General features: G+C 53.8%; 1 protein-coding gene and 1 long non-coding RNA gene across 4 annotated transcripts in view; one reads left to right on the forward strand and one right to left on the reverse strand.

The window, feature by feature from the left end:
* FSTL4 (follistatin like 4) overlaps window positions 1-14935 on the reverse strand; it is a 440571-nt gene that overhangs the window by 59022 nt on the left and 366614 nt on the right. For all 3 annotated transcript variants that reach the window (XM_029215752.1, XM_029215751.1, XM_029215753.1), the window contains one exon: window positions 4956-5122. In XM_029215752.1, coding sequence (XP_029071585.1) covers window positions 4956-5122 — 167 coding nt within the window. The remainder of the gene's footprint in view (window positions 1-4955; window positions 5123-14935) is intronic.
* On the forward strand, window positions 6172-9360 carry LOC114891576. Its single transcript, XR_003792536.1, has 2 exons — window positions 6172-6489; window positions 9189-9360. It is a non-coding gene; the product is annotated as an uncharacterized LOC114891576 (long non-coding RNA).

Genomic DNA, 14935 nt, shown 5'->3' on the forward strand with positions numbered 1-14935 from the left:
TCAGCTATTTTCTGGGACTTTGGGGATGTCTTCTCCCTGCGTCTCCTCCCCTGATGGGCAGCCCCTGTCCTTGGGGATATAAGGGACAGTGAGGAAGACAGTTACCAGGGGAGGGCAGCTGACATTGCTGGGGCAGGGCGTGAGGACTGGGTTTGGGGACGGTCACTTTACTGCCTGAGTAGCTACTGTGTGGTCTGGGCAGGGCGCTGCAGCCTGGGATGGGCTCCACTTTTGCAGAAAGTGAGGTAGCCTCCCCCCTCACCTCAAGGACACCTAGTTTGGAGCCCAGGGTAGGGCGAGAAGTGTATGGATCTGCCTCAGAGATGGGCCCCCACCCCAGCCCCGATGCCTGTCTCAGGGGACAGGCCTTGGGAGACAGGAGAGATGGAGGCTCTGAGGTCCAGGTGAAAAAGCAAGGTTCCTGGCTCCTGTGCAGGCCTCTCATACCCCACACGTCCCTGCTTCCCACACAATTTCCTTATCACAGCACTGTATAACCCCAGAGAGCCCTCGGGGGGCACCTGGCTGGTCCCCTTTCCGCTTGGGTACCGGTGGTGAGAGGCATCTCCCTGCCTCCTAAGGCAGAGTCCTTCCTGAGGGTAAACTTCCCCCAAGGACTCTGGTTGTGGCCCTCCAGAGTGACGGGCTGCCCTCCCCCACGTGGCACAGGGCTGTCTGAGCAGAGCAGGGCCCTAGGCTGGGCATGCTGACCACAGGCACACAGTGCATGGCCTGCGGGTTGCGGGCTCGCCCAGGCACGCCGGCATAGGTGCTCTCCTGGCCGGCAGCCTGGCCCAAGATCAGGGCAGGTGGTGCTCAGGGAGCTGCTGTGCCTGTCCCCTGCCCTCAGCTTCTGAGCTGGAGCAGTGGCCGTGGGCCCTTGAGGGCTGAGATGGGGGCCACAGGGCCAGGTCTGAAGCCGCCAGACCCACCACTGCTTTTGTAAAGAGCCCAGCAGCTGGCCAGGAAGTAAACAAATTACAGGCCGCCCTTTGTGAGCTCTGGGGAACATGCATGAGCAGAAACTATTGATTTCTTATCACCCAAACAGAAGGAGGTATCATAATCCAGAGACCCGCTGCCGGGAGGTGAGGCAGAATTCCCGCCCCTCCTGGGGAGCACCTGTCTTGGGGGCCTTTGCACTCCTGGTACCTAGTGCTGCCCTCTGCTTGGGGGGTTTGTTTTCCCGGGTGGGGCTGAGGCAGGGCCCCTCATGGCCTGTGCTGCAGTGAGGCTGAGGCATCCTGCAGAGGGGGGCTCAGGCATCCCGGGGGCGGGGCACAACAGGTCTGTGCTACCTTGCCCCCTTGGGGCCGGGGAGAATGTCTTTGCTCTACGCTCTGCCACAGGGCTTGCCACTCGCAGGCACTTATTATGTGAATCCAGAGGATGGCTCCCCACGTAGGCCATCTGGATGGCCGTGTACACATTGGTGACTCCTGACAGCGACACTGCTCACTGGGGAATCCAAGTGGCTCCTTCTTGCTTGGCTCCGGGCTACAAGGGTACATTTACTTTCTGATCAAATATTATTCTGATGCTTGAGGCATCCTTGATGTTTGCAAGTCAGAAAAGTTTAATTACATGTGTCATTAGCATGGCATTCTGTAATAGCTCTGTGACTGAATTCATTAACAGAATTCTTAACAGATAAGACAAGACAAATTCATATTTTGTTGCTCATGAAAGCCTCTCATTAAGAGAGTAGTGAAAAAGTGATTCATATTTTGTTGCCAATCAAGATGTCTCATACAAACGACAAAGAAAGGAGGCCCACACCTCTCGGTGCTCTCTAATCTGCCTGCCTTGGGTTTTGTAAGCTGATCAGCTTCCCCTGTTTGTGCAGCGTTTCGGAGCCAGTTGATCATTACAAGGCCTGTGATCGTGTTTCATCTCTGACTGTGGCAGCTGGGGGAGGGCGCTGAGATGCCACAGGCTGGGGGGCTCTACGAACCCCTCGATCCCCGATCTTTGCTTGACCAGGGTAGCGCCCCCCCGGGCTTTTCTCCCCTGACCAATCTTGCTTCAGAAATGCCCTGAGAATCCTGATGACCCAGCTCTTACCCATCTCCAGCCTGATGTCCTCCTGGGGCTGCTCTCCTCACTGTCCTAGGACACGCTCAGTCTGAAAATGCCCACGCGAGGAGGACAGCCTCATCCCCGTTTCCCCGCAGGCTCAGAGAAGGTGGCGGCCCTGGACCTGTCGGAGGTGGCTTGGCAGTGTCTCCCTCTGGATGAATCAAGGCTGACCTGAATCAAGGCGACTACAGGCAGCAGGGGCACCCCAGGGTCACATCTGCCTGACGGGGAGCCTCACCAGACTGCACTGGCTGCTGTTTGGGGACTCAGGCTGCAAGGGGTTGAGAGTGTTGTCTGGTGGGAGCAGTAATAATAATAATAATAATAATAATTAGTAATATTGTGAAAATGAGAGTGATAATAGTTAGCATGGAACATTATATGCTAAGAATTTCATGTGTCCCTTAATCCTCATTATAACCCTATGAGGCAGGATCTATTATTTATCCCTTTTCCACAGAGGAGGAAACTGAGGCCTAGAGAAGTCAAGTGCCATTTCCAAGGTCACTCAACTAGTAAGTGGCAGAACTGAGGCTTAAACCCAGGTCCTTCTGACCCCAGAGCCTGGCCCTTCATGAGTAGGCTGTGCTGCGTCCCTCCCCTCTTAAAGGCAGGTGCGTGCGTGCGTGCGTGCGTGTGTGTGTGAGCGTGTTGTGTGAGTGTTGTGTTGTGTTGTGTGTGTGTGTGTGTGCTTGCATGCATCGGGCAAGGACCCCTGCGGGGCTGGCGCTGCCCTGCACCTCACACTGGGGTTTCTGAGAAGCACAGGCCCCTGCCTGCTTGTGGGCTGCTGACTTACCCAGAGCAGCGTTTCCTGGGAGGTAACAAGAGGCCATTAATCTCCAGTTGCACCCACAATTACCCAAATTGCTAACCTCACTGTGAAAAGTAGAAATTCAATTGAGCTGGTGCTGGAGGCATGTTCGAGGGAGGGGAAAGACACTCAGAGTAATTTAATTAACCGCTGGCAAGTGCATTAAGAGGAGTTCTGCCTCTGCCTTTATTTCTAATGTCTTTAAATAGAGCATCAAGCAATGCACATGGATGTTCAGACAGACACAGGAGGACCTGACCTAGTTCTGAATTAATCACTACTGGCCAAACATGGTTAAAAGCTCGCAACCCACCTTGAAAGAGATGCACACACAAATGTGCACCCCAGCGCACACACGTGCACATGCACACATACACATACACCCTGGTCTTTACAAATAGGACAGTGCCTTCCCTTGCTAAGATCGCAGAGAAGCCCTGGGCACCTCAGGCTCAGAAGATGAAGAACTCTGCCCACCCAGCATCTGACCATCAAGCAGCCACTAGGCTTGTGCTGGTACTGACATTCAGAGATGGGTGGGATATAGGCTATGCTCACTATAGTGGGGAAATTGCAAGGAAACCATCCTGCCTGGTGTGACAAAGGTGGGGGAAGGGCACTTCTGCCCAGCTCTGCCCAGGGTGGGACTCTAGAGTGACCCCCTCTTCCCATCTGCTTCCCCCATGTTCTCCAGGGCACATCCAGAGGGGCCTTGGGAGTAGCAGAATTCCAACTTTGTGGTTCCTGCAGGATTAAACGCTGGACCTCTCTCCCCACAAAGCAGTCTCAGAATTGGAAGGGATCTTCAAGGTCATGGGGTTTAGCTGCCCTCTTGTGGCTAGCAGCATTGTTTACCATGATCCTGCTTGAGCTTGTATGCCTCTAGGGATGGGGAGCTCACTGCCTCCTGTGATGCTCACTCCATTGCGGGGCAGGGCTGATGGCTGGAATGGTGTTGCATCTAAGCAAACCAATTGGTCTCTTTTTGGTCCCTTGCCCTTTGTGCTAGTCCATCTCATGGGTCACACAGCCCAGGCCAGCTCCCTCTGCCCCAGCACCTCCCTCATCACCTCACAGCGGCTACAAGAACTGACCACCCATCCCACAGGTCTTCCTTCTTGGGGCCAAGCAGCCCATTCTGGGTTGGCCTGTCCTGAGCCAAGGAGACCAGGGCTGCCCCTTTTCTGCCTGAAACTTGTATTCCTGTCACAGTAGCTCAAGACCTGTCAGCCATCCTGGCAGCGCCCTGTGTGGGTGACATCACTCCATCTTCTCACATGAACTCTCAGGAAGCCACCTTATCCTGTGCCAAACCAGGGCCAGTGCGTATTCTTGACTCAATCCCTTTATTCCTCAAGGCCAGTAGAAGGGAGGCACCGATAATGTTGCTCTTCTAATAGATTAACTCACTGAGGATCAGTTTAAGAAATTGTCCAGTCATAAAGGCAGAGTGGGGTGATGCTGGGACCCCAGTGCGGGGTGCCTGCTCCCTCAGAACCCAGGAGGCCCCCATTGCTCCTGTTAGGCTGTGAGAGCTCTGGAGCTCTCTTCTTCTGCTCAACTCATCACATCCATTCTCCCTCTCCCAGCAAACAAGGCTCCTGGGCAGGCCCCTCTGGCCTGATCTTGTTTCCTTTCACCACCCTGCTGCCCCTGCCCTCCAGCCAACCCAGCCCAGAGGCTCTGCCCTCCACAGGGAATACCCCCTCCTTGGCGTCCAGCTGTCTGTATCCTCCCCAGCTTCAGGGTCCAGAGTCTCTCCTGGGGGGCACCCAGCCAGATGCTCTCCCCTGCCCAGGAACCTCCTGCCCTGCCCACCGCGCCTCCCCTGTTCACCTTATTCTGGGGTTGGCTAGCAGCTTGCAGCCACCATCCATCCTATTCTCTGCACGAGGTGGGACTGATACCTCCAGACACCAGACAACAGGCTGAATGGCACCAACATGGGATGTGAAAAGAAAGCCCTCTGGCCCTGCAGCTACCACATGGCATCTCGGCATCTTGCCCAGTTGGCTTCCCTGGGAGGTGCGTCTGAGCTCAGAGTCAGAGCCAGGTGACTTACATTGATGTCTTCCAAATCCAGGAAGTTCAGGGCCAGCCCGTTGCGCTTCCAGACGATGGGCGGCCGCAGGTCTCCGCGGACAGCGCAGGTCAGCACTGTGCTCAGGCCCACGGTCACTGTGGCCACACTGACCCTCTCCTCAGGGGCGAGGCTGAGCTGTACCACCTCTGCAGGGAAAGGAGAAGCCGTCAGCTGTAGGCCCAGGAAATGGAGTCTATACCTGAAGGGATACAGCCCCAGGGATCTACTGCAGGTCAGGGGCCTCGGGCAAATTCCTGGAGCAGGAACATTGTCCACAATGTGCTGACTAAATGTACAGATGGACACACCTCCTGGGAGAGGGGCCACAACTTACGTTAAATGCTCAAAGGGCTGTTTGAGGCAAATCAGGTCAGGAACCACAGCTAGCGTAGGGGAAGCATCTGGGCTGTGGATCTGTGAGTCAAGCTAAGAGTGTGGGCTGCCCCTCCGAAACCAGGGAACCAGGTGTGCTGGCCCTGCCCTGTGCTCTCCAGGCCCCCTGGAGTCGGGGCCTTGCCAAGTGCTGTCAAGGTCTGCTGGCTGGGCCGACAGGTTTCTCATCTACCTGGGGGCAAATTAAAGGTTGCACTGTCTGAAGTCTGGGGAATGAACTGGCTGACCTTTGAAGGTTTGTTTCTGTCTAAGGATTCTCTGAACTTGGATTTGGATTTCTGCTCAGCCACCGTGCACTGTAGCCTTTAATTTTTTGAAGTGTACTTTAGGCTGTACAAATGATTAATCCTTGCCATTTTATACTTGATAACTGGCATTAAGACTGATCATCCATCAGACAAAGAGGAAGGGTCTAAAATATCTCCCTGCAATCACAGGCCTTTTGAAATTCTCAGGATTAAAGAAAAAAATCAAACTCAGGGTATTCAAATGCCAAAATGGGATGAGGCTTGGAGGGGGTGTCACTAGCTCACTGACTGGACTACCCCTCCACTGTTCTGCCCCCAAATCTACTTGGGGGAGCTTGGGGAGGCAGCCAGAGGCAGCATGAGTGGGGGAAGGGGGCTGGCTCTGGGGGCCTGTGCTACTCTGGGATGCCAGCAAAGACGCTGGGACCTGGGGGCCTGACAGGTGTGGAGAAAGGCACAGAGTTGGGACCTGAGCTCTGTGACTCAGCGGGACACTTTTGAGCTGTGACCAGGCAGCACCTGTGCTCACACCCTCTCGCCAGTGTGTGTGGGAAAGGAGGAGGGGAAGGGGAGCAAAAACAGCTGTAGGTGCCACGCACCACAAAGCAGGTGCAGTGAAAGCAGGTGCACTAAGGTCTGATCCTGAGCCCCAAAGCCCTTTCTCCTCTGCAAACATTCAGTGGCCTGGCCCTGGGAACGAAGAGGAACAAGATGTACACTAGGTGCTTAATCGGTGCTTGTTGGATGGACGGATGGATGAAAAATGGAGAAAACGGAAATAAAGAAGGAAAAAAGAGCCAACAGGCCAGTGGAGAGGGGCAATCACACAGAGGAAAAATGTGACTCCCGCTGAAGGAGCCACAGGAGGAAAGGTAAGCACTGAGCGGCTGATGCAGACGCAACCGGCGTAATATTTTACAAACATTAAAGTGATGCATTTCAAGTTCCCTCTTAAATCATGTTCTGCTTGCTGCCCTCCCACCTCTGAGTCATGAGGCTTATTGCTCCAGCAGAGAAGCCGCTAACCCTCTGTAGCAAGAGCCAGGCTTTGGAGATTCAGAGGGGTAGAGAGAGGGAGAGAAGAACTTGCTATAATAGTTTAGTTCCCACTGTGCCCAAGTGCAGAGGAGACAACTCTTCCTCCTCAGAAGAGCCACAAGGCTCCGTGCTCTGTGGAAGTGGGAGGGGGTGTGGAAGGCCCCCCTCGTCCCAGGCGTGTGGGAAGAAGGAGGGAGACAGCGGGAAGGGCAGAGAGCATGCCTGTTGGTGTGCGGGTGAGGGGAACCACGGGGGGCTCTAGGAGGAAGCTGAACCCTCCCTCAAGCGGCCTGCACCCCACCACCTCAGGCGACCACAAAGATGTGGCAGAGAACCAGGGCCTGCGCTCGTCTGCCAGAGCCCCCTCGGTCCCTCGCGGCATGGAGGGACCCAGAGGTTCCTGGCTGGGTCAGGGTGTGCTCTGGGCCCCTGTACCTGAGGACTGCATCGGACTCTCAGACCTGGGCCTGACGGAACGGCCTCCAGACCTCAAGGGCACATCGTGCCAGTGGGGACGCTGGACTCCACTAGGCTGAGAGTGTCCAGACCAAAAGCACAGCAGGGCTGACCTCTGCTGCGGGTGCCCGTGGACAGCGCGACCAGGGGTCCTCGCGGTGGGGACCAGAGGTGGCAGTGGACAGCCGCACGCTTCCCTCTACACTCAGAAACCAGCTTGGGGGGCTGGGAATTGGAGACACAAAGCATTTTTATTAGCCAGGGCATTACTTACGTGGACTGTTAAAATGATCAGCTCGGACTAAGCTTTACAATGGACTGAACATTTAGGGACATTTTTCTCCCAGTGGCTGGTGGGTGGGGTGTGTGAAGCAGTCAGTTATGTTACAAAAGGAACCTATGTTTTCTTTGCATGTATGAGCACCAGTGAGAGTAAAAGTAAAAGGCCAACTGGGAAGTCAGGGAGGGGCCCTCAGAGGAAGCAGGACCTCCCCTGGGCTCCAGAACTCTGCTTCTCCAGGTATGGCTCCTCCCGCCACCTGCATCTCATCTCTGGGGCAACTGATCAAAACGCAGACTCCTGTCCCTCGAGCCCAGGCTGGTACTGTCTGGTGGCAGGATGGGCATCAGGTTTTAACAATCATCCAGGGGCTTCTGTGGTACCTGAGGCCTGAGAGCCACTGCCTTAAAAGATTGGGGTGCGGTGGGAATGGGGAGATGGAAAGGGAGAATGTGGGTGCATGTGGGGAGGGGAGGCAGTGTGGTCAGTGGGGTCCCAGGGGCCTTAATTACCAGTCTAGGAGCATGGGAATGGAAGATTACGTGCAGTGTAGGAGCCCCTTCCTCCATGTGGCCCCAAAGTCTTCCATTTTAAACAGTTGTAGAAAAATGGCTGGAGGAGCCTATAGCACGGGGCTAAAAACAAACAAACAAACAAGCCCGAGTGGGAAGCCTGTGTGGCTCGCCATCCGCCGCTGGGATCTGGTTCCCGCATCTTTCCTGAGTGCACCCTCGAACATCTGTATGTCTGAAGATGTGTGATTTTCACGGGAAAGACGCATGCAAAATTAGAATGCATGAGTACTGACAAAACCATCATAATTCTGCTCCTGTCAGCTACACAAATATTAACCAAACAGCAAATATTTGGGTCATTTAAAGTTTAATTAAATGAATGTTTTATTAGATTTCGTCCATGTCAATATTCCCCAGATCCTTTTAAAATTCTGGAGATATTTATGGCAAATGAACTGCTCCTCACTCTTGGTTATTTACTGTTCAACACGTCTTCCCCGGCAGGCCCCATCTCCCAGGGTGATTTCCCAGTGAGGGAAAGATGAGGCAGCATCACGGCCTGGGGCTCGAGCGAACTGGGCAGATGCCTGGCTATGGCTCTGGACACCCTGGCCTCCAGGCCTGGCTCTGCTGGTGACACCCGAGTGGCCTCGGGCAGGTCCTTCCTGTCCCTGGGCCTCAGTTTAGACATCCATATAATGAGGGATTGGGCTAGGAGGGCTCTGGGGGCCCGGCTGGCTTTCAGGCTCTAGGATTCGGAGTGCACGGTTCTGAGCAGACGTCCCTGCTCACTCTCCCCGGTCCTGCCGGGAGCTGCCCGGCTGCTGCTTCCCTCAACACCACCTGCCTCTGTTCCTTGCCCACTTGCCGTGATGGTACAAGTGACGCCTCAAGTGGCAGCGTGAACAGTTGCCAAGCCCACAGGGACTTCCCTCCTGATATCCCCTGAACCCTCCCATCCCTCTCCATCCAGGTCCTCAACGGCCTCCTGTATGGTCACCCCTCCAGTTTGCCCCTTCTGCCCATGAGTGTCCTGGTCACCACTTGGAGTACAAGATATATCACAGCCCTGCTCAAAAGCTACTAGTGGCTCCCCATCACCCACAGATTCACCGTGAATTGAGAACAGTCCCTGACCTTGCCCCACATTCTCCTCCCAGGTGACTCAACATGGTACCCACTGGTCCTCAGCCCATTGTGGTTTGGGGTCTAAGCTTGTGCCTACTTGGCACCTTCTACTTGTCTATTCTGAGACTCTCACACTCTTGGTCCCCAACTCCAGGATGACCTCATGGGATGTTTCTGGGACTCTGAAGTCTTCACATAAGGAGACACTTGGACAGACATTGGGTGAAGATTGAAAGAAATCATCCTGGTGAACTTATCATGATCTTTTCAGCCTTAAGTAACAGAAATTCTCAGAAATGCTCAACTAGCCTAGGGAAAAAAAAAAAGAAAAAACAAGAACGGGGATGATCTTAATGCCTGTAATTGGGAAATCTAAGCGGGTGGAGGAGGCTGCAAGTATCCAGGGCCCTCAACAGTGGCACTCTCCGCGTGGCTGCAAGATGTCCAGGGGTGGCCCCACCCTCACATTGTTCCTGTACACGGGATCCCGGAGAAAGGGCCCAAATCCTTCCTGAGAGCCCTGCCAAAAAGCACGGGGGGGGAATCTAATTGCCCAGGCTCATCTCCTGCGTTCTTCCCTGAAGCAATCAACCAGGCCAGGTGGATGGAGTACTTTGCAGTCGCAGTACTGATCGACCCACAGGCCTGGGCCATGTGGTCACCTCTGGGCCGGGTGCTGGGTGGTTGGGGGTGGGGTCAGATGTCACGACAGAAAGGGTGTGCTGCGCAGATCAACACCCTGTGACCTCCACAGAGACACCGAGAGGGCCCCTTCGGTCCCCTCCATTCCTTCACAGCCCTGTCTGGAAGCCTCTACATGCTGCAAGATGATGATGGGGCGGTGGCTGGAGCCATGTTGTGAAGACAATGAGAGTCATCAGGAGGAAACCTGATTTGTTACCACCGTCTGCCCCCCACCTGCCCCCTCTTTGGAGAGTGATCTGGAAGGGCTTTGTGATGGTGGTGTGGCAGAGCTGAGGGGACCCCACAGTCCTCTCGAGCCTCCCATGGTGATGGGGACAGGAGGAGGGCCAGGCAGCCTGGGATGTGCGTAGATGGCCCTCTTACGTGTTCAGTGAACACACTGACTGAACTTCTACTGTGGGCTGAACCCCACCCCTGCCCAGGCACGTCTGTAGAGCAGGGGACTCAGATATGTCTGCACCTGGACTCTGCTCTGGTGTGGCCCAGTGTCACGGGAGAGGGAGGTGGAGAAGCCACACTGCAGCCCTCCAGGGAGCAGCCTGTGGAAGGGCCAACAAGGGGTCCTTCCAGCTCTTGGCTGTGGCTCTGCTGCTCCCATGGTGTTGACCATCTGTGGTCCCATGGGCCGCTCTGTGGGAAGTGTCCCTAGGTTTCTGGGGGACCAAGCAACAAGATATGCCTTGTGCCCAGAGGATGGTGGGGGCAGTAACAGAGGGCTGAGCTGGGGGCTCCTGTCAGGTCTGGGGTGACAGTGAATCTGTAGAAAGAGGCTGGTGTCCCCGGAAAGGGAGGGCCAGGGTGGCGAGCTTGTCTGGCACTGCTAGGCAGAGGTGGACACAAAGAGACAATGTCCTCACTATAAGAACCAGCACTGGAAGGCTGCCTGGTGTGTAGGCAATTCAAGGAGGGCAAGGGAAATGGGGGTTCCTCACAGCTTGGGACATCTGTCTCCCTATGGGCCAGGCCTTCTGACATCAGTCAGCTTTTCTTTATTCCTCCTGGGATGAAGAGGCTCAGGTGGCATTGCCATGATTGTCAAAGTCAGCGTGGGTTGCTCAGCACAAGAGAGACCTTCCTGCTTCACTTGAGGCAGGGAATAGATGGGCCCCAGCCTGAGCAGCTGGAATCTATCCCCTATGGACAGATACTCCAAGATAAAGATAATGGCAGGAGCAAGGAGGAGCTGAGTCCTGCTTGGATGAAAAATAAAGAGACTACATGTTTCTCATTCTTGAGGTCAAGGAGACTGCTCAAACTACACATGCACAGAAAGGTTCCTCAGAGATCAGAGAAGGGAGGGGGCGCCAGACCATAATATGTTCTGTCAACTTCTCAGAAACCCTTGCGCTGGAATCCATCTTGGCTAAGAGATGCACACGCACACAGGGGAGGGCCCTGAGTCAGACCAAATATGGACTCAGAGCCAGGCAAAGCAAGATGATTGGCCAGAGGAAACCAGAAGAACTTTCCCCATATAAGTGATTTAAACTACCCCAAAGGTGCAACTCTTTCTCTGAGCCCACCTGTGTGAGTCTATCCACACATACTTTTTTCCTCCTAATAAACACTTTACTTGTTTCACTACTTTCCATCTCTTTGTTGAAATTCCTTTCTCCAAAGCTGACCTTGTCACTAACCACTGGCCCTGGTGGTCTAGTGGCTAGGATTTGGGGCTCTCGCTGCCGTGGCCTGGCTTCAGTCGGGGAACTGATATCCTGCTTTGAGCCGCTGCAGGCCAAGGCCACCCGAGATCACACTCACCAGGCTGCACGTCGGCAGGGGGGTCCCAGCAGCGCTGTTTGGCCCTCCCGTATCTAGTACAGTGCCTGGCACACGGCAGGTGGGCTTCAGGTCCAGTCCAGGGAGACACCTCCCTGGCTCTCTAGGCCCTTCAAACCACAGTGGGAACACCCTTGGTTTTCCAGACACAGCCCTCACTCTCCTCCCCACACATGCGCTCTCCCTGCTCCTTGGAGCTTGGAGAGAGGAGGCAGCATGGGGGATTAATGGGCCCACCATGAGCAAGCGAACAAGCACCCTGCCTAGAAGCAGGAGGCCATAAAACTTGAATTGTGGGAGAACTGGGTTTTAGTTCCTATTACAGCTTTCCCTTAATCTCAGGCTCTATTTCTCACACTGACTTGAACTCAATGAGACACTCATAAACCCATCAGCACCCTCTCAAGCAGGCTTCTGGTGCTTCACAGCAATAGAAATTAAATTTCTTAAATTCCTGTCAAGTTGGCGTTAGTTTTCCTATGCTAGAAATGCACTAATGGAACACATTCCTACCTGGACATTTGCCAGTTTTCAAATGATGCTCTTGGTGGAAAGACTCTGTTCAAACCTCAGCCTACCAGCCCCCACATCCCTGTGTTGACTGAGCTAGGCTCAGGGCAAACCTGGGTTCAGGGGCTGGCTGGAAATGAGGGAGACCTGGAGAGACACCGCAGACCAGGCGCTTAGAGAGCTCTCTGCAGTGGTGGCCTCTTTGTGCACTGCTCTCCTCCCGCAGTAATGTGCTTCCCCCGTGACCCGGGGAACACCCCCTCCCCGGGTGGCCTGGGAGTTGCCAAAGGGGGTGTGGCCCTGTGTGACAGACTCTATTAATCTGGTCTTGTTCCTGTGACCAGGGCCACACTGTGAAGCTGGTGAGTGGAACAGAAACCAGGGTAGAGTGTGCATGGCTAAGGTCACCTGACCAAGTAGGGGACAGGCAACATCTAACATCCCCTGGGCCTGATGGCTTCCCTTGTCATTTACAGGGTGGGGCTGCTTTAGCTCGCCCCATGAGGAGGTGATGGGGGTACTTCGTGCCTCCCCTGTTCCCCTCCACCAGAGCCTACCTCTCTGGGCTCCCTTCAAACATCTGCCGAGACTGTGTGGGTGGGAGGCTGGGAATAGGTGGTCTTGGGGCCTTTCATCTTGACACGCATGTTTTGAACACTGGGGTGTGTCCGGCCTGGGCAGGTGGCTCTGGACCAGCCAGACTTGCACTCATCCAAAATTTCCTGTTTTTTTATGCATAATCAGATTTAATTTTTGTGCCACTGTCATATTCCCTCTTGCTTGCTTCATTTGGGGGATGGTAATAAACTCACTAGTTAATTACCTCCAGGGAATTCCCTGGAGGTCCAGTGGTTAGGACTCCATGCTTTCACTGCCAAGGGCCCGGGTTTGATCCCTGGTTGGGGAACTAGGATCCCAGAAGCCGAGTGGCGTGGCAAAAAAAAAAAAATAATAATTACCTCCAGATCTGGGGGTAATTTCCTTTCTCAGTTGACTTATGTTGTTTGGGGCTGCTTCAACCATTTTTGCAGTTCAGTTATTAAGTTCTACTCTCTGAGGTAAACAGACACCCTTATAAGCTGCGTGACGACAGAGACCATATGTCTTTTATTTCTTTTGTATCCCAGCACCTAATACAATTCCTAGCACACAAAAAGGCTTAATAAGTAGTTTTAAGCAAGTGAGTGATTAGGGCAGTGTTCATTCAACAGTTATATACTGAGCACTTGCCAGGATACGTGGGTATATGCTACCAAGCAGAACAGGCCCAGAGCCTGCTAACCTGCAACTCCTGGCTCAGCAAGGGGACAAGTGTCATACAGAGGGAGAGCAGGCCCCTGAGCCTGTCCACAGACCCTGGTGCAGAGCCCTTGGCTACTGCAGAGCCTGACTGCCCTCTTTTGGTAGAGCTCCCTGTTTGCCCAGTGGTGGGCCCTGCAGGGGTGGATGCAGAAGGTAGACCCATGTCCTGCTCCCAAAGAGCCCCGGTCTGGTGTAGCCTTCTCTTTGTTTGCAGGAGAGGCCTGGGCGGGGCCAGGTCAGCTGGGCATCCTCTGAGTTCTAGGGCTCTCTTTTGCCTCCTCTGGCCAATGACCCCTTTTGGCTTTGGGAAAACTAAACCACACTGTGACTACTGTGGGCAGATGAGGGGAGGTTAGAGGTGAGCTAAGCGCCCAGAGACTATGACACCACTGTCTCAGGGTGCCCTGGGGTGCCACGGGTGTGGCAGGCAGCAGACGCATCACTGGAAGCATGGGGTCAGCGCCAAGGTTCAAAGCCCAGGCCCTCCTGGTTAGCAGGGTGTGTGGCCTCCATGGTGCCTCCCTAGCTGGTCTTTGTGGCCTGGGGGAGCCTTGGCCAGGCCAGCCAGTCTATGTATTTCCCACACCCTGCCAAGTTGGCTCCCAAAGGGGATGGAAGCACCTCTGCTCGAGATATTTGCAAAAGGAAAGTATTTTAACCAAAGTTGTCTTTTGGTGACTGTAGGGAAAAGAATGTATTGTCTTAGGTAATTGTATACTAGTTACTCGGAATTTGCAAAAATTCATACAGGTGTCAAAGACTGGATCTAGCATCTCCTGGACAAGCTGTTGGTGAAGAGCAGACAGCTTTTATCTAACCAGCACGAGGGTGCCATGCTATGTGTTCGCAGATGCTGGTTCATTTTCCAATCTCTGAGCACTCATTAAGACTATTTCTCAGCCCCTCTTGAAGCCAGGATGCAGTGATATGACTGGTTCTGACCAAAAGAATCTGAACATGCCTGGCTACACAAGCAGTCATTACGATGGTTAATTTTATGTATCAACTTGACTGGGCCATGGGGTGCACAGAGAGTTGGTTAAACATTATTCTGGTGTATCTATGAGACTGTTTCTGGATGAGATGAACATTTGAATCAGTAGACTGAGTAAAGCAGATTGCCCTCCCTAATGTCCATGGGCCTCATCCAGTCAACTGAAGACCTGAATAAGACAAAAAGTCTGAGTAAGAGTTTCTTTTCCCTGCCTGGTTCAAGAGGGGACATAGGTCTTTTCTTCTCTTCAGACTTGAACCAAGACAACATCTCTTCCTGGGTCTTGAGGTTGCTGGCTTTCAGACTGGAACTTACACCACTGGCTCTCCTAGGCCTCCTGCGTACTGACTGCAGATCTTGGGACTTCTCAGCCTCTATCATCATGTGAGCCAATTCCTAAAAATAAATAACTCTCCATCCATCCATCCATCCATCCATCATCCATCCATCATCCATCCATCATCCATCCATCCATCCATCCATCATCCATCCATCATCCATCCATCCATCCATCCATCATCCATCCATCATCCATCCATCCATCCATCATCCATCCATCATCCATCCATCCATCCATCCATCCATCCATCCATCCATCCATCCATCCATCC

This window comes from Monodon monoceros, unplaced genomic scaffold, assembly GCF_005190385.1.
Source record: "Monodon monoceros isolate NGI ecotype Baffin Bay Population unplaced genomic scaffold, NGI_Narwhal_1 Super_Scaffold_12, whole genome shotgun sequence".
Classification (NCBI taxonomy): Eukaryota; Metazoa; Chordata; class Mammalia; order Artiodactyla; family Monodontidae; genus Monodon; species Monodon monoceros.